We start from the raw sequence: 27152 nt of genomic DNA on the forward strand, positions 1-27152 counted from the left end.
ACACATCACAAATTCAAAAATGTTTACTTGTACCTGTTCCATAGCAGTACTCTTTATCATAAGTGTAACTGTTTACAAAAATTTCCTATATACATTTTCCCCCGCCTCTCTACTGGGAAGTAACAAACAAAATGGGTTAAATGATCCCAAACGTGGCCATTGGTTGATAAATCTGTATACTAAAATAATGTATCTTATTCACTGCATCTCATTTAATTTAAAAAAAGAGAAGTCCTTTAAATTACTTTCACTCTTACTTACCATTTCTTCAACATCATCAAGAGAATGGCCATTTCATAATCATTTTAAGTCATAAGAATGAAAATCAAACTCATTATTCTACTATCATACAATTTTATTACAATATGAAAAAATATTCAAGTATGTCTTCGAATATTTCAATGTATGAACCTACAAAATTGTGTAAATTAATTACAAAACTCACCATTCAAACCTATTAGAATTTTGAATACTTTGTAAAATGTTTAATTACAAACCAGTCGACAAATAAGTACAGGACAACCCAAAGAATGTGACTGGTTGGACCACAGATAGACAGACAGATACACTTAATGCTCGATGGATTATTGGTAAACATTGACATGATTTTGTCTGACATTATCAATGTAGTATGTAATAACTTTGTCTATGAATAAAATGGTTTCATCAAGAATCATTCCTACCACTTCAGATATTGAAAAAAAAATCATGAACAATCCAAGATGAAATATCACTGTTAGTAAAATAGCCTGACCACACACTTTCTGCTGTGCCCTAAAGTTTAGTACGGGAGTTCTACCTCCTTGCACAGTATAGTTCTAATGGCAGAAACATTTTTATATTTCAAAGTAATTTATACAATTAAGCCAAGTTTTTATGTCTGGGCTAAACAGCTTAAATACTGTAACTAAAAGGCAAATATCAAAGAGTTAAACGTAACTGTACAAAATTCGGGTACTGAAGCTATAAAATCATTAAACAATTCAAAGTTACAATGCACACATGCTCTCCTCATACTTACCCAGATACTAAAAGTTTTGGAATTTCATGTCCAAATGCCTCTGCCATTTCCTTGCTTCCTATATTAGCTATACACTGAAGTGCCAAACTAACATGGACTGGATTCCTGAAACACATATTCCCCATATTTAAAATATTTGCTTATAAATGTATATGTAGTCTATAATGTTGACTGCATAAGCTAATATTTTATAATGATGGAAAATGGATCACTTTTTATTAATTTTTCATCATAAAGTATAAATCAGAGGAAATTCTCTTGAAAATATTAATCCAGTTTTTGCCAAAGGGTACCTTCCATGACTATCTGAAAAATTATTAATTCTAAAAGTAGGATTTAATTTAAAGATATACAGTTTCATTTTATCAGTAACAACGCATATAAACAGTGATGATAAGCAACATGGAATTAAGTATGAGCTAAAGTTAATGCCAAACTATGTTTACATATTGTCATCTTTTACTTTTTTCACCTGTTCTTACAGATACAGAGACTTCAATCTGAATATGCTACCATGAAATTATTCAATTAAGTTAAGGTACCGAAATATATCACAAAAAAAAACAAATCATCAATATTATGTATTAGGCCAGGTGACCTATTCAGACACTAAAAAATAATTCATATCACACCTTCTTTCCTTTGGAGCTTTTGAGTTCGTATTTTTTTTTTTTACATGGACGAATAATCAGAAAAATAAATGTGAACGTAATATAACAATATAAGGTACGGTATAATATAATCTTAGGAAATGTACATTCTTACCTAGATGACAGGTCATTTTTAATGCTCTGTATGATAAGTTTGATGAGATCACTGTTGGTATTCACCAGAACGGAAATGAAGAGGTAACCCTATAAACAACAGAAAGTGAAACAGTTGATTCATATATCGTCGTCGTCGTCATCATCATCATCATCATGCTTGTTCTGGTCTTAAGAGAATAATCAAAATTTTTGTTGCATATGTGTGTATGAGGCACTTAAAGCTATCACCTCAAATACCTCCTGTTACTGTTTTCGCTAGATTTAAGGACACGTAAAAGCTCACAAATGTAGTCTATGGAGTATGAATATTAATCAGAAAGAAGAATATTTTCAGCACAAAGTTGTATTCCTTTAATGGATTAATTGCCGTAAATGTAGAAGAAATTAAACTAAATAAAATAACAATAATAGTTCAATCAAGGATGTCCTTTATCACCTACCCTCTTCAACATCTACTTGGAGAAATTAGTGAAGAACTGTTTTCTAAACATGGGAGGAGTGATAGTAGGAGGAAGAAGAATAAAGTGCATACGATTTGCTGATGATATGCCGTTGTTAGTAGAAGATGAGATGATACTAAGGGATATGCTACTGAAGCTAAATGGCAGCTGTGAGCAGTATGGGATGAAGATAAATGCAAATAAGACGAAGACCATGGGTCATAGGAAGAAAAATAAAGAAGGTAAACTTGCGAATTCTAAATGAGGCAGTATGCTCTACTGCAGTAACATGAGCTGCTGCCAGGAAGTCAAAATGAGGATAACAATGGCCAAGGAAGCTTTTAACAGAAAAAGTAACATCATCTGCGGATCTCTGGAAAAAGAACTAAGAGACTCTTGAACTGCTTTGTATGGAATGTGGCATTGTATGGAGTAGAAACATGAACATTACGACGAAATGAAGAGAAGTGAATAGAAAGCATTTGAAATGTAGATATGGAGGAGAATGAAACGTGTGAAGTTGACAGACAGAATAAGAAATGAAGTTGTGTTGAAAAGAGTGGGTGAAGAAATCAATCTTCTTAATGTATCCAGCTGTTTGCTGACAACATAAAGTCCACTATAGTCCACTGTAGTCTATTCAGTTGTTGTTTTTCACGAGAAATGAGGGGTATTTTGATCGGTGTTCATCATAGATGCCTGTTGCTAGTAGCCAGAGGTGGGGTGTAGTCAATATATACTGCAGGGCTTTGTCTTCTGCAACTGGTACTGATGATTTTAATTTACTTTTGTGGTTTATGGATGGACAGTATAGAAGAATGTGTTCCAGATTTTCATCATGATTATTACACCACAGACAAGTAGGATTATCAGAAATGTGAAATCGGTGTAGGTACAATTGAGTGACAATGTGACCTGTTCTGGCTCTTGTTAAAAATGTTTGAACATGTCTGGGCAAGTTTTTGTACATTTACAGGTCATATTTGGTTTCTTTTGTGCAGACTGTAAAATTTTTCCTTTGTCAGATGAGAGCCAATTGTGGGTGAAGAAAGAATGATGCTGAAACTGATCAGGAAGAGGAAAAGGAGTTGGTTGGGTCACTGACTGAGAAGAGACTGCCTACTGAAGGATGCAGTGGAAGGAATGGTGAACGGGAAAAGAATCTGAGGGAGAAAAAGATATCAGATGATAGACGATATTAAGAAATATGAATCATATGAGACAAAGAGGAAGACAGAAAAACATGAAAGATTGGAGAAAGCTGAGTTTGGAGTGAAAGACCTGCCCTTGGTCAGAACAATGAATGAATGAATGAAATAGGTAATTTCAGGGGTAGGCCTACAACTAAAAAAATTAACGCTGTTTAACAATATTTCCTCAATGTTCTGTTTTCAATTAAATGTACTTTTCAAGATTCGTAAAACAAATGTTTCACACTTGCATCAGGTTTAGTTATTAAAGAGAACAAGATAAATCTTCCAACATCTACTTTAATCCGGCTAAATGATTCAACAAGAATCTAAGCTATATAATTATCACTGTTGTTAAGATGATTCATTCTCTGTCTAGTCTCGCTGCTTGATCAGACTTGTGGGTGATGTCACCAGTAACAGTAATGGCCACTTTCATTAAGTGAGTAACCGTTTCATAAATTAAACTAAAGTTTACAGAAATAATTGTAGTCAGTAACAAACCAAACAAATTTTAACATATTCCTAAATTAACATACCCACATCACTGTGTTACATATCTAGAAAAGATTTTGTAAATGAAGCAATTTCTGTAACATATACTCACAATTTGTTTTTCTGAGTATTTATTCGAAGACAGCAGGTTGACTGCTTCCATGTGACCGAAGTCAATGTCATGACCCAGGAGAAATATGAAGAGAAGTTTGCATACGTATTTCTTCTTCTGGTAACCATCTAACGTTTTATCTCCTTTAAATTTACTTCTGATATTGGCTAATTCTTTATTTATCCTTTTAATTTCTGCTTCTTTGCTTTTACCTAGAAAAAAAGCACATGTTAAGTTTCTACAAGCTGATAAAAACATCTAGAACACAGAGACATTTCTTATGTAATTCATTTTCAAAGTGCAATCCACAGTTCTCCATTCCATTTTTCAAATACTATCACTTCATTCCAATGAACAATTTTCAGAAGAGTAACATAATAAGTAAGCTTCAAATTCTTACGATTCGATTTTAATAATGTTAACCTCGACATTTCATTTTTCTTTTTCTTAATTGATTATTTGACAACGCTTTATCAACTGCTAAGGTTATCTAGCGTCTAAATGAGATGAAGGTGATAATGCCGGCGAAATGAGTCCAGGGTCCAGCACCGAAAGTTATCCAGCATTTGCTCTTAATGGGTTGTGGGGAAAACTCCAGAAAAAAATGTCAACAAGGATTTGAACCCAGGCACGATCTGGCATGCTAACCATTACTCCACAGCAGTAGACTTTATTTTCTTGTACGTTTCCAAGGTCCAGTGCAGGAAACATGGCAATGTGACATGACTAGAAGACTTAATTTGTGGGTTCTGGCATCAAAATAGCAATCCACTATTTTGAACTTTGTAATAGCCTAAATTAGTTGATTTTTTTTTTTTAGATTTATTCACTCATTGATTAACTTATTTATTTTTTTTATTATCCAATTTAATAAACCCTATTTCACCCTGAGGTATATTAGGATTATAGTTGGTATCAAGATACATATTTTATACGCAAAAAACAATAATAAAATTATAATACAAAATTGTGGTCAAGGTTACAATTCACATGAATGATGTACAACAATGCACCTTAATGAAAGAATGGGTCGTTTCATAAAGCCTCAAGGCATGTCTCTATATTTATATCTAATGGTTATAGGAAGAAATAACTATTAAACATGTTATTTTAGGAGCAATAAATAGCTGTACTAAGAGATGGCTTAAAATTTACGAATTAAATACATTATTTAGTAACAACAATTGGCAATAATCAGGTATTACAAGAAATGGCTCAAAATTAGAAATCAAATGCCTAATTAAAATAAAAATTAAAACCAATAGTACAATATTATAGTATGCGAAATTGAAGACTTACAGTTTCATTATAGTTGATTAGAACTAATATGATCCCCCCCCCCCCCGGAATAATTTAACATTTTACAGTTTCACGAATATTCTATTCAAGAAGGACAATTTATTTATTTATTTATTTATTTATTTATTTATTTATTTATTTATGTATTCATTTATTTATTTATTTTACAGCTGGGTAGCTCATCTTGTGGGCAACTAGCTATGGACTGAAGGTCTATGTTCAGTCTCGACTGATGATGGGAATTTTCTCGTTGCCAAAACTTCCACTTTTCCCACTAGAGCAGGGCTTCACAAATGCTCAAAATTGCACGCGTGCAAATAGTCATGCAACGGTGCAACGAGGTAAAGAGTACTGCTGTGAGGTATCCAAATACATCTTCCGCGATTATTGCAGTAAGTCTAGGGGGCGGAACTAGACGGGAGCCTGGGTCGAAAGGTTACGCAGTTTAGCGATCGATCTTTTTTTGTTCTAACCTTCAGAATGGTGTTGTTTAGATAAACGTTTGTTATGTTTGGTTTGGCTACATTAGATGAATAAAATCTTAGGTTGGCACAACATGTAAAGATAAAATTGTGTGATATCGATCACTGAACAGAGCGTAACTTTGTTTACTTTAAGTTTTACTCAACTTGTAGAGTGGAAGCTCTTAAGTTCGACAGAAATCAAGTTCGACACCCTATAGTTCGACTGCTTACGTTGGAGAATTAGACACGCCCCTATACGGGCACTAAGAAATGGGTTTGCCATTTGAATGGAAATTCTCTGGTCGGCGGGAAAAGGCACATACGTCAAAAAGAATAATTTTTCAGGAGAGATTTTCTTTTTAATTTACTCTTAACTGAATATAAGTATAGTAATGAAATTCATGTATGTTGGTTAAAGCAAGGCCCTTTTCAATTTAGAATAAAATAAATTTTATTATTTCAAAAAAAAAAATTTTAGTAGGTTATTTTACGACGCATTATCAACAGCTTAGGTTATTTAGCGTCTGAATGAGATGAAGGTGATAATGCCGGTGAAATGAGTCCGCGGTCCAGCACCGAAAGTTACCCAGCATATGCTCATATGGATTGAGGGAAAACCCCGGAAAAAACCTCAACCAGGTAACTTGCCCCGATCGGGAATCGAACCCGGACCACCTGGTTTCGCGGCTAGACGCGCTAACCGTTATTTCAAAAATTAGAAAAAATACTAGACTTATATGATTAGGTACAACAGAAAAATCGACTTTTTTACTTATGTGCCCTTTCCCGCCGACCAAATTGGTCCTGTGTCTTGTAGTGATACTCTTGTCAAAGAAAAACAGAATATTTTATTGATTAGGGCATCCATATTGATCACTGATTTTAAATTAATGAACTCTCTTTTTCTATTCGAGAATTGTGCCGTTTGTGAGACGAAACTGTCGAAACCCACTGTGGTACTAGAAGCGCATACACAAGTCTCGGGGCGGGCAGGAAATGCAAGTACAGTACTGTATTTTATTTTATTTTAGTAGGTTATTTTACGACGCTTTATCAACAACTTAGGTTATTTAGCGTCTGAATGAGATGTAGGTGATAATGCCGGTGAAATGAGTCCGAGGTCCAACACCGAAAGTTACCCAGCATTTACTCATATTGGGTTGAAAGAAAATCCCGGAAAAAACCTCAACCAGGTAACTTGCCCCGACCGAGAATCGAACCCGGGCCACCTGGTTTCGCGGCTAGACACGCTAACCGTAGTACTGCATTCGTTGATGGATAACCAATAAGAATTTGTATTCATTTCACCTGCCACACCCATTACCCTTATTGGTCAGAACTTTCAATTCTGTTCTGTCGAACTTAGGAAATTCCTCTGTATATGTGAACGATTTTTTTTTCTGTCCTCAAGTGTACAAAAACAAAATTGCGGTCGAGTATTTCAGATGCTAGTTTAAACCTTATTCTCAGGGTTTTTGTCAGTCGTACTGCTGCTCCTGATATAACTGGTATCATTGCAAAAAAAAAAAAAAAAAAAAAAAAAAAAAAAAAAAAAAAACATCAATAGGCTACGTTTTATGTTAACTGTTATGTATCTGTCAATAAAAAAAACATTCAAGTTACCTCAACACACTTCCTGTCAGATATTACTTACTTACTTGCGAATTGCTTTTAAAGAACCCGGAGGTTCATTGCCGCCCTCAAATAAGTCCACCATCGGTCCCTAACCTGTGTAAGATTAATCCACTCTCTATCATCATATCCCACCTCCCTCAAATACATTTTAATATTATCCTCCCATCTACGGCTCGGCCTCCTCTAAGGTCTTTTTCCCTCCGGTCTCCCAACTAACACTTACTTACTTACAAATGGCTTTTAAGGAACCCGAAGGTTCATTGCCGCCCTCACATAAGCCCGCCATCGGTCCCTATCCTGTGCAAGATTAATCCAGTCTCTATCATCATAACCCACCTCCCTCAAATCCATTTTAATATTATCCTCCCATCCACGTCTCGGCCTACCCAAAGGTCTTTTTCCCTCCGGTCTCCCAACTAACACTCTATATGCATTTCTGGATTCGCCCATAAGTGCTACATGCCCTGCCCATCTCAAACGTCTGGATTTAATGATTCTAATTATGTCAGGTGAAGAATACAATGCGTGCAGTTCTGCGTTGTGTAACTTTCTCCATTCTCCTGTAACTTCATCCCGCTTAGCCCCAAATATTTTCCTAAGCACCTTATTCTCAAACACCCTTAACCTATCTTCCTCTCTCAGAGTGAGAGTCCAAGTTTCACAACCATACAGAACAACCGGTAATATAACTGTTTTATAAATTCTAACTTTCAGATTTTTTGACAGCAGACTAGATGATAAAAGCTTCTCAACCGAATAATAACACGCATTTCCCATATTTATTCTGCGTTTAATTTCCTCCCGAGTGTCATTTATATTTGTTACTGTTGCTCCAAGATATTTGAATTTTTCCACCCCTTCGAAGGATAAATCTCCAATTTTTATATTTCCATTTCGTACAATATTCTGGTCACAAGACATAATCATATACTTTGTCTTTTCGGGATTTACTTCCAAACCGATCGCTTTACTTGCTTCCAGTAAAATTCCCGTGTTTTCCCTAATCGTTTGTGGATTTTCTGCTAACATATCCACGTCATCCGCATAGACAAGAAGCTGATGTAACCCGTTCAATTCCAAACCCTGCCTGTTATCCTGAACTTTCCTAATGGCATATTCTAGAGCGAAGTTAAAAAGTAAAGGTGATAGTGCATCTCCCTGCTTTAGCCCGCAGTGAATTGGAAAAGCATCAGATAGAAACTGACCTATACGGACTCTGCTGTATGTTTCACTGAGACACATTTTCATTAATCGAACTAGTTTCTTGGGAATACCAAATTCAATAAGAATATCATATAATACTTCCCTCTTAACCGAGTCATATGCCTTTTTGAAATCTATGAATAACTGATGTACTGTACCCTTATACTCCCATTTTTTCTCCATTATCTGTCGAATACAAAAAATCTGATCAATAGTCGATCTATTACGCCTAAAACCGCACTGATGATCCCCAATAATTTCATCTACGTACGGAGCTAATCTTCTCAAAAGAATATTGGACAAAATTTTGTCCTGTCAGATATTACTTAATAAAAACAAAAATTGTAAATAAATATGTAACTTACATTTATTTATTTCGCCGTCACGTATACAGTTTGCATTGACACCCCCTCAGTATTGTCTTGTTAATGCACGTGCAAAGTGCATTGCGCACTGTACTAGAGTCATATCCACATTACGGTTAAAGATGAATTCTAGACTGAACACTTCAAGTGCTGAATACAACTTGCGGAAACACTTAAAAAAAACACACATTGAGATTTATGTCTATTACTGGCATGAAGTTGGTAATTCTGACAAATTCGCGCTACTGTTCGATTTCGCACTATTTCGCGAAAAAAAAAAAACATCTTAATTTCGATTTATTAATATATGAGAAACAATTTCCCAAGCATCTTGACGTACAGTGTATTTAATTAAAGGTCGGTTTTTTTCGCAAACGTGAAAAAAACGCAGGTCCCTAATCACTAACGCGAACTTAATTACAACACGCTTCTAAGCTGCTATAAGGGGGGGGGGAAGGTATACTATTACACTCATGGACAAACTGTGCACAACATTTCCCCATTATGCAATCAATTGCTGGAACAAGAAAGGATAAATCTATTATTAATATAACAAAAAAATTACAATTTAGTCTGAAGGTCACGACAATGCAGACGCTTCTTTAAACAACACAGCAGTTACGTCTGCCTTTGAAAATCATTCTACTAGCTAATGAACCCGATCTCTTCCTTGTTAATAGCGAGATGATATTTAAATGTTGAGAATTATCAGATTTGAAAATACTAGTTACGCATATTTATGAATCATGGAATGGAAAATGTCCTCCAGTTACCGTGCACCAAGTTCATCCTTGAAACTGAAGTTTTCAATTGTTTCCTTTTTGTTTTAACAAACTAACATGTTTGTCATTGACTGAATTCTTTACGCAGACCCACACTCATTCTTGACGATTTTGAACAAGTTTACCATACGTCCCGTAAAAAACGTGACAGTCCTCTTTTTTTGACCTAAGTGTCCGGCGTCCCCCTTGTCGGGTCGCACAAAAGTCACGTATTTTAATCAAACTCTATTTAATAATGTAAAAATAAATAACTTCTCTAACTGATGTTTACTTCATAAATTAGTGTTGAAATTATTGTTTTGATTTGTATAAATATTTGCAAATGTTTGATTTTCAATTCAGCAAACATGAATGAACTATGTACCAAAGGTGCTGTTGGGCAAAAAAAAATTAGTACAAGTACAAAATACTGTCAAATGACATAAATAAATCTGCATGAATAAAAAATGTTTAGGGCAATAGTATTCTTTCTTTTGTTAACTCCGCTGTTTCAATCCTAATACATTTTCAATAACTTTTAACTTCAGTTTTATTTAAAAAATCGACGATAGTAAAAGTGTTCCGTATATTCATGAGGCATTATGACAGGCTTAATTTTGAACCATTCCCTGTTATTCACAAGTAATGGAACTTCCTATCACGTGATTAGTATGTGTAAAGTTAACGCATATTATGACACTATGATGGTAGTGTGGAGCGCCCGTTCCGAGGAAGCTTATTTCCTTGCATCTACTTTCATATTATCCTGTTTTGTCTTCAATATTGCTGAAGACATTGATTGGGATGAGGTTTTCTTACATTGAAATCTCTTTCTACTTATTTCCAACTTTTCTTCTAAAGTCTACCCATCCGTCGTTTTGTTTTCGATGATTTTAATATGTTTTGAGGTTACCTCTGTTCATGACGACATTTTATTGTCGTAATATAACAAATCAACTCAGTGTATAAGTCACTGCTTATGTTAACAAGGCATATGGCCTTCGAAATTACGATTTTACTACGAGTCTGAAGGCCGTGATGACTTAATTGAGAATTAAATTAATTTACTTCATTTCAAAATTAGTATTAGTTTAATTGTTATGTAACCGCATTCACTACATCGTATCGTACGCATCGGTAAATCCGTCCACGTTTCTCGATGAGCAACTTTTCCGATGCGTGCGATCATGGCCTTCTTTAATAATTCAATTTTAATTGCTCAACTTTTACTATTGCTATTATGTTATGCCAAGTTCAGTGTCGCGCCAAAATGGCAGACGGAGAACTTATTTCACTTGTAGAAAATTGCGAAGAATTATATAATTTGAGGCATTCCCATTACAGTAATCAAGTCGTTTCTTATATATATATATATATATATATATATATATATATATATATATATATATATATATATATATATAATGTAACCAATATATCTTTCGTTTCTTCCTCTTCAATAATTAAGAAGCATGAAACAATTACAAATTCTTATTCGCTAACAATCATGATTAATAGACCTAACCTCAAACTCCTGTTTTCGGCAATAATAACAATAATAATAATAATAATAATAATAATAATAATAATAATAATAATAATCATAATAATCATAATTATTATTATTATTAATTTATTTATTTATTTAATCCGGCAGAGCTAAGGCCAGTAGGCCTTCTCTTCCCCCCAGCCTAATGTCAATATCGACAATATTGTACGTCATATGTTTTAGACAGCTGATAGGGAATCCGATGAGAGCCGAGGTAGAGCCGTTACAGTGAACGCACTCCACTTAAAATATCCGTTGTGTGCGATTCGTTCCGAGGAGTGCGATACGATGTAGTGAACACTTACAATTAGTCCACCACATATTCCACCAGAATTCGCCGGGATTTGAAACCGGCTCTCCAACCTGTAAAGCCCACACTTTTTTCGGCTTACTCTGTATTTACAATTGAGCTATTAAGAACGTGTTGTATTTTTTCATCGATGGATATATAGTATTTAGGCTACATTAAATAATCTAATTTGCATAAAATTTTACACAAAACTACTTTGGTACAAAATTAAAACATACTGTACATCTTGATTATACACTTTTGACACGTTTATTACTACAAATTTAGTATATTTGTTATATAAACAACTTTCCTGCGTTAATTGAAACTATGATGGTAATGTACCTCAGTTAATTACTAGTTTCGGCTTGAAGGACCTCGCTAAAAATCTGACGATGACCGAAATAAAGTCGCAACTATTCATTAACTAAGGTAAATTACCATCACAGTTTAAATTAACACAGGAAAGTTGTTTATATAACAAATTCACCAAACCTTAAAATACTTCCAAGGATTTTATTGAGAGTATTCAAATAAGTTTACATGCCAGGAAAATACCTGTTCTAAAACGAAAAAAAGTACACGCACTGGGTATGTCAAATATAGCCTGCAACTTTTTTTTTTATATACGGTATATAATAGTACATTATGCAACGAGCCTATAGTGATAGTAATTAAGAAGCGAGTATGGATGTTTCTGAAACGAGCTTCTTAATTACCATTATAGGCGAGTTTCATACGACTTTTTATGCTCGACCATATTTCTAGCTTGAAATTATTCAGATGTATACATTTTATTTGTATCTGACAAGATCGGAAGTGACCTTGTTCTAGGTCGTCAAATATGTGAGATGTGCGCAGACGCGAAAGTATTGATTTTTTCCGAGGAACAATGTCATTGACCTTGATGTAATCCCGTTAAACTTGATATAACCTTGATTATTGAATTCGACATTGAAAAACGAGATGACAAATTGAATTTATCTGAATATTATTTACAATTAACGCTAATTATTATAGTAACAGAACATAACCTTCTGCGACAGTATTGGATTTCCAGCCTCCGTGAATTTTCGCTAATTCTCTTTCGATTGCATATCCGAGAACAATCGATACTTGCGGTTTTATAACGGCACAAAGCTGACTTGTCATTGACTGAACACCTGTAAGCTGAGTTGTCATTGGCTGAACACCTGTACTTTAATGACATGCATTAAAGGACTGCTACCAGGTGTATAATTACTACATTTCGGCATGGTCGAGCATAAAAGCTAATTTTTTTTTGAACCGCGTTTATATTATTAGACTGCCACACAAAGCAATGAAATATTAAGTAAACTGGAGCAATGGAGCAAACGCATGATAGCTACAGTACGTGCAAGTAGCTCACTTTGTCGTCTTAACTACGTAGTGCCACGCTGAGTGCTTTGGCACATTCAATTTCTACGTTGCCACTTAGAGGTGATGCGCATTAGGGACTGATGTATCGACTTGGTAGTTCTGTGAATATATACAAACTTCGCAGACACGTCCAGAGACAAAAGCAGAATTGAGTCAAGACGCATGAAGGGCACAGGTGCAAAATAACATACATTCAAATACAACTACTGTGAAATTCATGAGTATAGAAGAACTTATATTCAAACGCGTCTTCATATAAAATGCAAAGAAAAATTCAGTCGCAGGTGTCGAAATTCGTGTCTACGTATCTTCCAAACTAAGGAGATTTGAGTGTGATACTAATGCCTATGGATACCGGCAGAAAACACTCAAAAAATTTACGACAAAACAGATATTTTCCATTCAGAAATAGCAGTCAGGGTCGTCGCTAGGGGGGCGCGAAAGGGTGCGCAAGCACCCCATAAAAATGGGAGCACCTTTTTCCGCACCCCAAAAGGCAATTTATTAAAAAAAATACTAGGCATAAGTTATTTTGAAGAACAAAAACAAACAAACAAATTATTGGATGCGAAAAAACTACGTCCCTTAGTGTATCGTTATGGATGTGATGAACAATAATAATAATAATAATAATAATAATAATAATAATAATAATAATAATAAACAGATGTATAGTATGCGCGCAAGTGCATGAGAGAACATTTTGGATCTTTTATGTACCACATTTTTACAGCTCGCACCCCATTTTTAAATCTCGCACCCCATCCGCACCCCCCTTGCTCTGATCCTGGCGACGTCACTGAGCACAGCATACACTCTCACAAGAAGTTAGTGATGCATTTAGTGTTACTCCCTCAATGACTACTAAGTTGTAATATGCGAACCGTTTAGAAAATGGAGTGAATTACCAACTGTCAATCTGTATATATACGGGTTATTCCATTGTGACATTTGCACTACATGCTCAAATTTGTTCAAAATTTATTTCTACAGTGTTTACAGATTCAGGCCTACTTCAAAATCTCTAAAAGAGCATTATAATAGAAACTGTAAATCCCATAAAATATACCTTTCTTTTTCAAGACATGAAGTTCCCACAAGAGGTCTTAAAGACAAGATTTCTGTGAAATTTTTGATAAGTAACATTAACTAATCTGTTTCCTGACACATTTGATAGCAACGCATAAGGGCCCATATTATATAGATATGATGCTCTAGCTCTGTATATTGAATACTTACAAATGGCTTTTAGAAAACCCGGAGGTTCATTGCTGCCCTCACATAAGCCCGCCATCGGTCCCTATCCTGAGCAAGATTAATCCAGTCTCTACCATCGTATCCCACCTTTCTTAAATACATTTTAATATTATCCTCCCATCTATAAGTCTCGGCCTCCTCAAAGGTCTTTTTTTTCCCTCCGGCCTTCCAACTAACACTCTACTGCAATTCTGGATTCACCCATACGTGCTTATTTGGGGCTGAGAGGGATGAAGTTACAGGAGAAAGGAGAAAGTTACACAACGCACAACTGCACGCATTGTATTCTTCACCTAACATAATAATTAGGAACATTAAATCCAGACATTTGAGATAGGCAGGGCATGTAGTACGTATGGGCGAATCCAGAAATGCATATAGTGTGTTAGTTGGGAGGCCGGAGGGAAAACGACCTTTGGGGAGGCCGAGACGTAGATGGGAGGATATTAAAATGGATTTGAGGGAGGTGAGATATGATTGTAGACACTGGATTAATATTGCTCAGGATAGGGAACGATGGCGGGCTTATGTGAGGGCGGCAATGAACCTCCGGGTTCCTTAAAAGCCGTAAATACTACGCGTCCAAGTTAAATCTGCGTCCGGAAAGAATTTGAGTCGTTGTTCTCTCACCCCCTGGTCTTTGTGACCTACGAGTAAATACTAAGTTGATAAAGAGGTGTTTACTGTTCGTGCCAGAAAATTGTACGAAATAGTGGTAAACAGACATGTATAATAATAATAATAATAATAATAATAATAATAATAATAATAATAACAACAACAATGGCTTTATTTAACCTGGCAGAGTTAAGGCCGTAAGGCCTTCTCTTACACTCAACCAGGATTAAAACTTGCTTACATAGTTGAACATAAAACTGGATCAGAATTAAGTAATTACATACTGATACAATTTAGGTACATAATGAGATCAAAAGAGGTAGTTACATAAAAATTTACCTCATGAAATAAAAATAAACATAGTGGAATACATATTAATGTTGTTAGAATCAAATACGAATCACATAAAAACAGAAGCCGATAATTCAATAAAAAATGTACACAGTAGAAATAAAAATGAACACATTAGTATACATACTAGTATTAGATTACAATTAAGTAGGATTTACATAATTAAACCAGAAACCGACAATTGAATAAAATGTACACAAAAATAGATTAGTAATAAAAAAACAACACAGTGGGATACATATTGGCGTTAAGTGACAAACACGATTTACATGATTACACAATAAAAATAAAAAAAAAAACAAAAAATAATAAAATAAAATAAAAAATAAATAAATACAGTGGAACACATTCCATTAAATATTTGCAACGCGTTAGGTCTGGCAACTCATCATAAGATATTTTTCTCATTTACATTTAAAGGAAATTAAAGTTCGGCAGCCCTTGACTTCAGGCGGCAGAAAATTCCAGTGACGAGAAGTAGCAACAGTGAAAGATGAAGAATAAAGAGATGATGTGTGTAGTGGTATTTCTAGCGTGTTATCATATTGTGACCGAGTGTTTAAGTTATGATACTGAGAAAGACTGTGGAATCGGACAGATAAGTAAGAGGGAGTAGAGGTGTATAGGAGGTGTTGAAAGTGTTTTACCCGTATAAACACTGTGAATGTGTTAATATTATGCACCGTATTTCTTACACATATATATTACCTCACTCATTGCATTATCTCTTGTAACATTACCTCACTCACAGACAAAACAGTAGGTTGTATACTAGCAACTAGAGCAATTAGAGCTACTAGCGCGGTCTCTTGCATTTACGGGCCGCAAATTTAACTTGGGGGAAGCAGCAGCAGTAGTAATAGTAGTATAATCTTTATTAATAACTGCACTATGTAAAATATTATTCAGTAATGATAGTACGATAGACTAAAATGCTACTGTCTACCCTAGTAAGATATAGCACCCTTCGCTACTGATAGCTTGTATGATATTTTCTTGAAACGCACGATAATCAGAAACGTGCAACAAACATTCTTCACAAAGAGACGACAATAATACGATTCTGGAATAAAGCAACGGTACACCAATATAGCACAGCCTTCATTCGCATGCGCCGTACTTCACTCCTTTGCGATGTTCTTACACTTTAGTCTGGCTCGCAATAAGTTGCACATTCTCTTAGCAAACTGCATATGACTGCCAATGATGACTCCATTAATTTCCTCAAATACCCTCTCCAGTGCCAAGCGTGGCTTTTGTTATCTCCACACAGTAATTCTCTGACAAATATTATTTGCTTGCCAACAGACATGACACGAAAAGTCGTTATGGTGTTCTGAAAATGAGCAGCACTAGAAGTATAAATTTACAATATAGGTCACGATAGAATAAGTCACCAACGATTCTGCAAAGAATTGATCAAATCCAAGTAGTGATTAGGTAAAATGTTTACTATGGCTGAACTCATTTTTCCAAGCAGCATTTTTTTTAATCTAGACGAAAGACGCCCATTCAATAAAAGTAAAAGTAACCTCTAAAAATAACTGGTGACATCCATCTAATATTATTAGTGATTAGGTAAAATGTTTACTCTCTCTAATCTCATCTTTCCAAGCAGCTATTTTTAATCTAGATCAGAAAACGCCTTTTCAGTACAATCAAGAATTATGTGGAACCAACGAGTCAGATACTATAGAGAGGCAGAAGACCTCTGATAAGCACCTTCTGCGGAGGCCAACAGTACTATGGATCGTTCCATACAAAACATGGCGGTCTATAATACCGCCAGCCTCCGCAAGGAGTGCTTATCAAAGGTATACTGCCTATAATAAGGTGTCCCGCAGTTTCCAATGAATACTTTATTTCATATTCTTGTATGATACAGTTTCAATATTATTATTTCACAACATATATATATATATATATATATATATATATATATATATTTATTATTATTATTATTATTATTATTATTATTATTATTATTATTATTAATTGTAGACTTGGATCAGTGGAAGAGCAGGCCTTAACTCTGCCAGGTAAAATAAATAAATTATTATATTTTAATTTAAACATTTCGCTATAGGTTTTGTAAAAAGCTGATTTATAAATGAAAAAGTAATAATTAAGACTTCAAAATTTCCAAAAATGTCTCATTCCCTCGGATTTAAATGAAATGTACCATAAATCATAATATTCGTTGCTGGATAATTAAACCTTCCCAAAACAGGTACAGTACCATTGCCCCAGAGAATTTTAAGATAAGACGGACTGAGCATAAGCGAAATATCTGTATTAATAAGTTTGTACCATCAAGAGTTTAGTATTTTCTTTTTATTAATGCGTAGGGCTCTTTTTGTTAACAAAGAGGAAAGTTAGCATTTGCATCACACACAATTTGTCATTATTGTGTCAAATGTAAGAACAGTTTTATTCTGCAAAAGCCTCTGCCTAGTTGCGAGAGACGTGTGAGATCAATATTTGTTTCAAATTATATTAGACTACACGATGTTTCCATCACGCGAAAAGAAGTGTACCTAGCTGTGGCTCCTGTTGTTTCTGATAACAATGTTAATCGTAAGTATCTCAACATTTCAATAAATGTGGTGAGTTATGATCATGAGTAACTTTCTATTAGTGTCATTCTTTAATTATGTTGCATGCTAAGAGGTTATTTGTAGTTTTAATAATTGCAGTTTTCAAAAGTTCTCTGTGTTAATTCCAATTTCAAATTAATGTTTCTCAATAACTTAATTATTGGATTTTTTTTTATTTTCGCCACTACCTTTCCTATATTTTACTCCTATTAGTTACATACGTCGTCTCTCTTGAAATCATCTGGTGAGCACTGAATTACATGATTTCATATTAGGTTAGATTAGCTGTAAGGTAATTAAATTTGTGACGAAGCCAAAAAATTATTTATTTTTCTTCTGCCGAATACATTAATCCGTCTTTAGGTGCTTTGCTTTGGTTGCATTGAGTATAGCTTGTCACTTAATATCTGGGCTATATTTAGTGAAACTAATAAAACATAGGCCTACAGCTGTTATAAAACGTAAAGTTTTGTGTGTATTTTACTTTTTACTTATTAACATAGTCTTAATATGCAACTCAATTCACAATAATACTAACTTCATCACAGTCATTTCCTACAACATCCGAGCCACGCCCCTTTGTTTTGACTAAGCAAAATATGGCGGACCAATGTTCAATTGTCTTCAACTTTCAGAGGTCTTCTGCCTCTTTATAGTATCTAGCTGTTGGAACTTGTATAACTTCTCCACGTTGCTTTTCAGTGGATTCATTTGTTTCTTACTTTTATTATTAATTTCACCTTCATTTATTTCACACATTAGGCGCTAATGAATCTTACTATGATATTATATTGTTTTTTATTAGTGTTTTTTTTTCAGATGAAAACATCTACTGTTTTAAATAAAATTGCTGGTTCTGATCAGCAAGGCCTCTTCAAATGTCTTATATTTTACAAGAAATTAATTACAGTGTCTATTTCTCAGAGTATGACTATATGAAATTGATAAAATCATGTAATAGAACTGTAATCCAGTAAGAACGTCATACCAACAAGCAACGACCTACTGCTATTATTTATCTAACAACAAAAAGAACAAAAGGGGTAAAAAAACTGAAGGGTAATTAAAAACCTATATATGATTATAGTGAAAATTTATCAATTATAGTTGCTGGAAATATTGGATAAGCGAATACTGTTATATTTTAATTGACATTGTATAGAACATTTTCTTCTTCAAATCAAGTTGATGTACTCTAACAAGAACTAAGCCAACATCACTACCACTTCAGCTGGAAAGGGAGTTAGAATAAACTATTACACTTTAAGGTTAATTAAATGTTTATGAAAACAAGATAACGAAGAACACTATCACAGAAGTGACAATTAAGTACTTTATTCGTATATAAGAATAATTGATCTATGTGAGATAATTTCTAACCACTTCAGCCTCTATAAGCCCATTATGTCTACCTCTTTAGCGTGGGATATTTAACACACTTAAGGGTATATGTACGTGAACGACCACAAATATTATCAGAAAATGCAGGCTCTAAATTTCTAAAATTTTATAAGGAAATGAACTCACAATTGGACAAAAATTACAAGGTACCACAACAAGACTTATTATAACTTAAATATCTGATAAAAGTATAAAAAAGATTACTAATAATATTTTTCAGAATTCACTTTTTACTTTAAATTACATTTTACAAAATTTGAAAATTTTCACACATTATTTCAGAACTCCACAACTATTAGAGATAGAATTCTGAAATTTTGTACATTGATTTAACATGCATTTATGCAAAAGATAGACTACAATAATGCCCATTTGTTTGAAAATAGAAAAATTAGGTCACAAAACATTATGTAAATTTTAATATATTTTATATAGAACAAATAAAAAATTAATTGTATTAAAATAAACAACTCTACATGTCCGAGAGTAGTCTACTTTTTAGAAATAAGTGTGTATTCCATGTAGTAAAAACATTAAAGATGTAACACAGACCATAACAATGTTATGGTTACCAAATGATATGATTGCAGATTTCCCCCCCCCCCCATACTTTGATAAAACTGGTTTGAAATAGTAATATACGTTACAAGAACGGTATGTTGACGTTTTCATGGTCGAGGAAAAGATTGAAAAAGCGAAACGTAGTTGAGCTTTTTTAATTTCCGAGAACATGAAAACAAACATACCGCTCGTGTATCGTACATTATTTTGTGCGAAGATCGTTTATTACATACCTGAAAGACGAATTTCTAATTAGTTGCAATGAATCTCCATGTTGGTTTCTGTTTAATGACGGCAACTTCGGAAAACCGGAATATCTTTCTTCAACATTGTTTATATAAAATGTTTTCTGTGTTTACTATACTCCAGCAGGGCGTGATATACGTCTGTCTTTTTTTCCCCCAGTCTATAAATGCGAACTTAAAACAAACGGTAAGGTTATGTAATGATTTATTTTTCATTTTAATATTTTAACAATATTATTTATATAACATATTGCAGTAATAACATCGGCATCTGGAATCTTGTTGATTTTTTCACGGCTTCCTTAATGTTACTTGTATCAGGAATGCAATAAGTTTCGTGGAGTAGTAGAATTTACTCAATTTTTGCAAATATTTAAAAACAATAATTAACATTGCAATTTAGGTGAAATTGCAGTGGTAAGTTTCCAATTTATAATTATTACTATGTTAAACGTCTCTAAAAATAATAAGTTAAAAGCCTAAAGCAGTAAAATGAATGTCGCGCTTAAGCGGTAAGAAGAGGGAAATTGTTATGTGTGTTATGTTGGAAATACTGAATGTGATATTTCACACTTACCGCGTATTGGTTCTGTGCGGAAAACAAGCAAATACGCACGATCTCGCACAAAATATATTTAGTAACTATATTAGCTCAGTTGGTAGAGCAGCTGGCTACAGACTGGAAGGTCCGGGGTTCGATCCCAGGTGGTGACAGGATCTTTTCTCGTTGCCAAACTTTCAGAACGGCCCCGAGGTTCACTCAGCCTCCTATAAAATTGAGTACCTGGTCTTTCCCGGGGGTAAAAGGCGGCCAGAGCGTGGTGCCGACCACACCACCTCATTCTAGTGCCGAGGTCATGGAAAGCATGGGGCTCTACCTCCATGCCCCCCAAGTGCCTTCATGGCATGTTACGGGGATACCTTTACCTTTTTTATTAGTATATTTAGTAACTATAAAAAATAGTTTTATCAGATATTTAAGTTCTAATAAGTCTTGTTGTGGTACCTTGTAATTTTTGTCAAATTGTGAGTTCATTTCTTTTTATAACATTTTAGAAATTTATAGCTGCAATTTCTGATAATATTTCTGGTCGTTCTCGTTCATATACCTTTAACGCAATTCCTTTCCTTCCAAAACTTTTCAACGCTCTTACTGAAGTCATCTGAACCTTCGAAATGATGCTAGACATGTTTCTTATTTTCCGGGCTCAAGTAGGGACTGCAAAGGCGAAGAAAGAAATTTTGGTACGCAATAAAATAGTCGGTAAATTGTCGCTGACGTTCTCTCATTAAAAAGAAGAGTGTTTCACATACCACAAATCTACCACTTTACGTCGCTGATGAAGAAAGTCGTGTTAAAAATCCAGTGACACGTGCGGTAGCCGACAGGCAATCGAGAATTACTTGTAGAAATGTTTCACTCGTAAGAGGCCCCGAGCTATTGCTCACTACATAGTACATAGAAGACAACAATATACTGTATATAAATAGGACCGTTTCGAACTCCGAGATTTAAATGGATCACGGTCGTTGCAACCATGAAAATGACAATAAGTTCAGTTCGTCTGCAGTCTCGGTACTGTTAACATGTACACCACTGAGTAAATTCATAAATGAGTTTAAAATTGCAGCACCCTCAAAGAATGATACAGAAAAAAAAGTGCCTGCGTCGGGGACACGGCCATGGGGTTTACGTGAATACGTCAATCGAGAGATATAGACGAGATATTTTGTTTGTCACCAAAATCAGAGCGCTAGAACATAGGAGTCGCAAGATATACTGCCCGGAAATTTTCGCCCACGCCCAAAATGACCTCTAGTCAAAGCGGCCTCCCCCAGCGCCTCGCGCGGCGCCAACTCAAGGTCACGCTCGCATCGTAGTCGTATACCCGATCGAACGAGTTCACATTTATTCCAACCATGTTATTGGTCACTAAGTTACAGTATTGACAAGCATGTAGCAGGAATTTAGACTTACCTACTATACGCACTGAAAAATATCGATTCAGCTATTGCAGTGTGCTGGCTACATGTCAACAACTGCTAACTTGGATGCAGTTTGATGACACGGAATAATTAGTTAACATACATAAGTGAACCTATCACTAAACATAAATACGAAAGTTATAGAATAAATTTAGATGTTTAAAAAAATTATTTAAAAATGTTTATGGTAGTAAGTTGTGAAAAGTAAATAAGTTTTAAAGTTCTAATGGTTATCACGATTGGTTAAACATGCACTAAAACCAGTGCAAGTTTGAACCAATAAATTATTGAGATTTGCGATAAATTAATTATATTCATGAATATAAATTTGAAAATGTGACACAATTTAAATACCTGGGAACTATCATAACAAATGATAATAGTGTAACAGTAGACATAAACTCAAGAATTAAGATGGCAAATAAATGTTATTATGGATTAAAGAAGCAACTCCAGTCCCGCTTTCTTAGCATAAAAACAAAATGTAGGCTATATAAAACATTGATTAGACCAGTCCTATTATATGGATCAGAGAGTTGGACCTTGAGTAAAGAAAATATAGAAAGGTTAATGGTATTCGAAAAGAAAGTGTTAAGAAAAGTTTATGGCCCAGTAAATGAAGAGGGTACCTGGCGTATCAGATATAACACTGAATTATACAATTTGTATAATGATGCGAATATTATTAAAGTGATCAAGGCAAACAGACTGAGATGGCTAGGCCATCTATATAGGATGGATGATGATAGCCCATGTAAAAAAGTCACTCTTACCGACCCATTCTACACAGTAAGAAAAGTGGGACGACCAACAACAAGATGGCTCGACGATGTTGAAAAAGATTTGAAGTCAATCGGAGTAAGCCGCTGGAAAAATGAAGCGCGGGACAGAACCTGATGGAGGAGAATCATTGAGGCGGTCTTGGCCTAAGAAGGCTGTTGTACCATAGAAGAAGAAGAAGATAAATTAATTAGTTTAGGAAATTGTATATTCATTATGTATTTGTATATACCGTAGATCATTTTTTTAAATTATTAAGTTTGTACTTTTGTGAACTAATATCAATAAAATCTATCACTATAAGTTACAATACCTGCTTTCATTACCCTGCAAACATTACATCGCCGTTTCCGTCCTGGTACCCCTTGTGTCGGTCTGATTTTAAATACGTATTCATGATTTTAAAAAATGGAGACAACAGGCACGGTGCTGAATGTCCATGGGTGCGACCGCCCTCCAATGACAGAGGAAACACAGCAGGACGTGCGCACCAGATTGCTATAATTACCTTTTATGAAACAACGGTAGACACAGATGTGCAAAGTTAAATTACAGACAAATTCTGTAATCAGACAACTTGAGTTACAACATGGTTATTTCCAGCAAGTTGGGTAACTAGTCATAAGACCAGGAGAGATATGGCAGTTCTAACCAGCTTTTTTTTTTTTTTCGAAAATCGAAGAATCTCTAAATGTATAAAGGTCTATGGCCATCAAGGTCTCCAGACCCAACCCCCACAATTCTTGAGGGACATATTGAAGGGAAATGTCTAAGCCAATAAATCACGCACAATCCAGAAATTGAAAGAAAACATCTTCACTGCAATTGCTACGCTAATTGATATGTTTGCAAACCTGGAGCGCCTGGTTGCTTTGTGCCTGTAGGAGAGAGACAACCACTTCCAGCATTAGATAATTATGTTAGATATGTCTCGAGGTATGCACTGCCACAATTATGTTTGTCTACCATATATTATGTCTGTAGCAAACGATAGTTCGGGGTTTCCCACATTGAAACACGTAATACTGAACTTACAATCACACATTTTTAAGTAAAGGAGACAGTCTTCATGGTACCTAAGAGGTTACGTCCATTTTCGGTTTTCCCCTTCAAAATTTTCTAGAGCTCCTCCAGTGGAGCAACGTAACCCGGAGTGAGACAAGTGGCCAACAGGCTTGGAGCTCGCATATTTAGTTTCTTTCAGCCCCGAACCCCTTGCAAGGGCGCGTTTTGTGTACCTTTTAAATTTCTTCTCCCAATTCTCCTCTTTCAATTCAATTCAATGCAGCTTAAGATGAACACAATTTTTAACATTCCCTTGATAAGAAGGCAGTAAATATGAAGATGAAATTGCGTGTGAAAGTAGGAGAGGGTGGGATAAACTAAACTTCTGCGACGTTCATAAAATAACAATGAAATAATGAGGTGTTTACATAGCCTATATTTCCACGACACTTGACTGTGTCTGAACAATCTAAACGTCTTAATCTAGATGGATTAAGTAGGCGAATTCAAAGTAATCTTAATTGTAATGCTATATTATCAAAATTATCCTACAAAATTAAGGATAATTTGACAGCAGTAAGTATAAACAACTCCCACATATAGCAAAAACTGTATCCATTCTTACAATTCTTACCCAATATGTACTAGTGCAAGTCCCCTGACTGCTCAATTACCGTCCATTTTTAGACAGCTTTCTTTATGTGAACTTTGTAATATTTAAATCAGTATATTGCTCTTGTAGAACTGCGAATTATTAACTACTACTCTAGTGGGTGAGAGGTAGAAGCAACAATGACGGGAAATCAAATAAATGATGTAATAACTTTGTCTAGACGATATAAGTAGGTCTTACACAGCCAAGTGACTTTCTGGAACCAAAGTTCAATAATCATTCCAGACGTGCTTGAACGTTTTTATAAGTTACAACCTTCTACCAAATGGGTATTAGAATGAGTCATTTTTTTTTTTGTCAAAACTTTGTATCCGTATTATTTTTACGCTTGCTTCGTAACTGGGAACTTTACCTCTAGATTACATAATGCAGGTCTTCCCTAGCTTAAATGTAGGCTCTTCTTAAATACCCGCAAAAAATCAATAACGGACCGCAGGAATGGGTAGGATAACCGTGAAGAGCATATTAAGTGGGATTTCAACAAATAAATCAATAAATTATTCCTATAGGTCTGAAGTCGCTAATTAACGAGGCATGTAGAGCAGAATACAGAAGTAAACGAGACGAGACTGTTTTTCTATTTTTGAACAGTTCCATTGTCTGAAGCTGCCAATCATAGTGACCCAGAGGAAGGAAGGAAAATGTCATGTGTAATAATTAACGTTGGCAAGGATCCACAGTACTCATGTGCAGTAGCTATTTGTATACCGTTCATGTACACTCTGGCACCAATTGCAAGCGGCGCGCGCATACAGAATCTCCCATACTCTAATGATTTACAACCAAAAATCAAATTCTTCAATTCCAAATGTTTTCACATTAATTTTAACCCCTGAATAGCTTATCTTGAGACATACAAACAACACACCAACATGTATTTCTGCATTTTTAACGGTAATGGGAATATGCACTTGGACTCTCACTCTGAGAGAGGAACATAGGTTTGAGAATAAGGTGCTTAGGAAAATATTTGGGGCTAAGAGGGATGAAGTTACAGGAGAATGGAGAAAGTTACACAACACAGAACTGCACGCATTGTATTCTTCACCTGACATAATTAGGAACATTAAATTCAGACGTTTGAGATGGGCAGGGCATGTAGCACGTATGGGCGAATCCAGAAATGCATATAGAATGTTAGTTGGGAAGCCAGAGGGAAAAAGACCTTTAGGGAGGCCGAAACGTAGATGGGAAGATAATATTAAAATGGATTTAAGGGAGGTGGGATATGATGATAGAGAATGGATTAATCTTGCTCAGAATAGGGACCTATGGCGGGCTTATGTGAGGCGGCAATGAACCTCCGGGTTCCTTAAAAGCCAGTAAGTAAGTAAGTAATGGGAATATGCACCGTATTTTAACCAGTAGCGGCTGGTGACTGAAATCCTCGGTGAGATGCAACTAGTTTAAGTGCCTCCGATAGGAAATGTTTATTCATGATATTAACTATTATTGTTATTAAATTATGAATATAATTATTACTGTATTATTATGCCTATTATTATTAGTATTATTAATTAAAAATAATACTGTCACTCACCAAATAAATTGTTATGCTGTAAGTTTGTTTCAATGATTGTGTGAGTGTGATGAAGCAACCCATATTATGCTCAGCTGAAGAAGTATATGTTGAAATTCCCTTGGAAATATTTTTCAGATCGCTGAAGCTCTCAGTAGACACACTGTTCTTCCTTTCATTCTTTTTATTTTTTTCCTTTGATAGCAATAAACAAGGTTTATTTTTATTTAAGTTTGTTTTGCACCACATTACTACTTAACCATTTAGGTTGTCCATATTACGATGCAATAGAAACTCGCGTTTTAAGATTATTTGTCAGAAAAATTGTCAGCGATGGCGTAGGCATCTCGGTAGGCTATATCTTTATTTAAAACTTCAATATCATTTCTTCTCGAAAAATGATACTCTAACAATGGATTAACTACATCATTATTTCTCGCATCTATTTCTGTTTATATTTTTCCCAAACACATAACAACACTGAACCACACTCACTACTATACTATGAAGTACAATAGTACAACACCCTCGCTTAAGTCATAAACTAAGACATACAGTAAGGGAAGAAAACAGTGTGAGTCTCTGCCTGCTAAACAGCGAGAATTTTTGTTATTTATGGCCTATTTAGGAAGACAAGTCACCACTGCTATACCCACCCCATTCCACCCTCGAGACCGGCCCATGGATGGGAGGAGTGAGAGCTAACCAGGCCAAGAGACCAGACGAATTATGCCTCAGCTACACAGTTTCAAGTGCAACCTCAAAGCCCGCGAAAACATACGAAATGCAGAAGCCAGATCCGGCACGAGCGTTTCTGGCCTCAGGAACAAATTTTATTGCAAAACAGGTCTATATCCACAACAAAGTTTTCAAATACTTCTACAGTGATATATGCTTAATTCAAATAACTAATATATTATATAAAAACACAAAATTTGATTCCAATTAAGCCACATGACTGAGGCCTGGCCTCACTTGCCTCGATCAACCGCAATGATTTTAACATGAAACAGTTATGCTTGGCTTGATATTTGAGAAATCGCGTCACACTTTCTGTTAACAAGGTGACGTCATCCAAGTGTAAAGGCTGGTGTACAATAAACCGGGAACGAAAATCAGAACGAGAACGGAAAGCGGAGGACATGGACATGAAGATTTTTGGTTCACA

At 35.0% G+C, this 27152-nt stretch overlaps 1 protein-coding gene across 1 annotated transcript in view; it reads right to left on the reverse strand.

Moving 5' to 3' along the window:
* AP-2alpha (adaptor protein complex 2, subunit alpha) overlaps window positions 1-27152 on the reverse strand; it is a 102128-nt gene that overhangs the window by 30997 nt on the left and 43979 nt on the right. The window contains exons 3-5 of the mRNA XM_069823080.1: window positions 4026-4237; window positions 1787-1875; window positions 1022-1126 (exon numbers count right to left, since the gene is read on the reverse strand). Coding sequence (XP_069679181.1) covers window positions 1022-1126; window positions 1787-1875; window positions 4026-4237 — 406 coding nt within the window. The remainder of the gene's footprint in view (window positions 1-1021; window positions 1127-1786; window positions 1876-4025; window positions 4238-27152) is intronic.

Source organism: Periplaneta americana, chromosome 4 (genome assembly GCF_040183065.1).
Source record: "Periplaneta americana isolate PAMFEO1 chromosome 4, P.americana_PAMFEO1_priV1, whole genome shotgun sequence".
NCBI lineage: Eukaryota > Metazoa > Arthropoda > Insecta > Blattodea > Blattidae > Periplaneta > Periplaneta americana.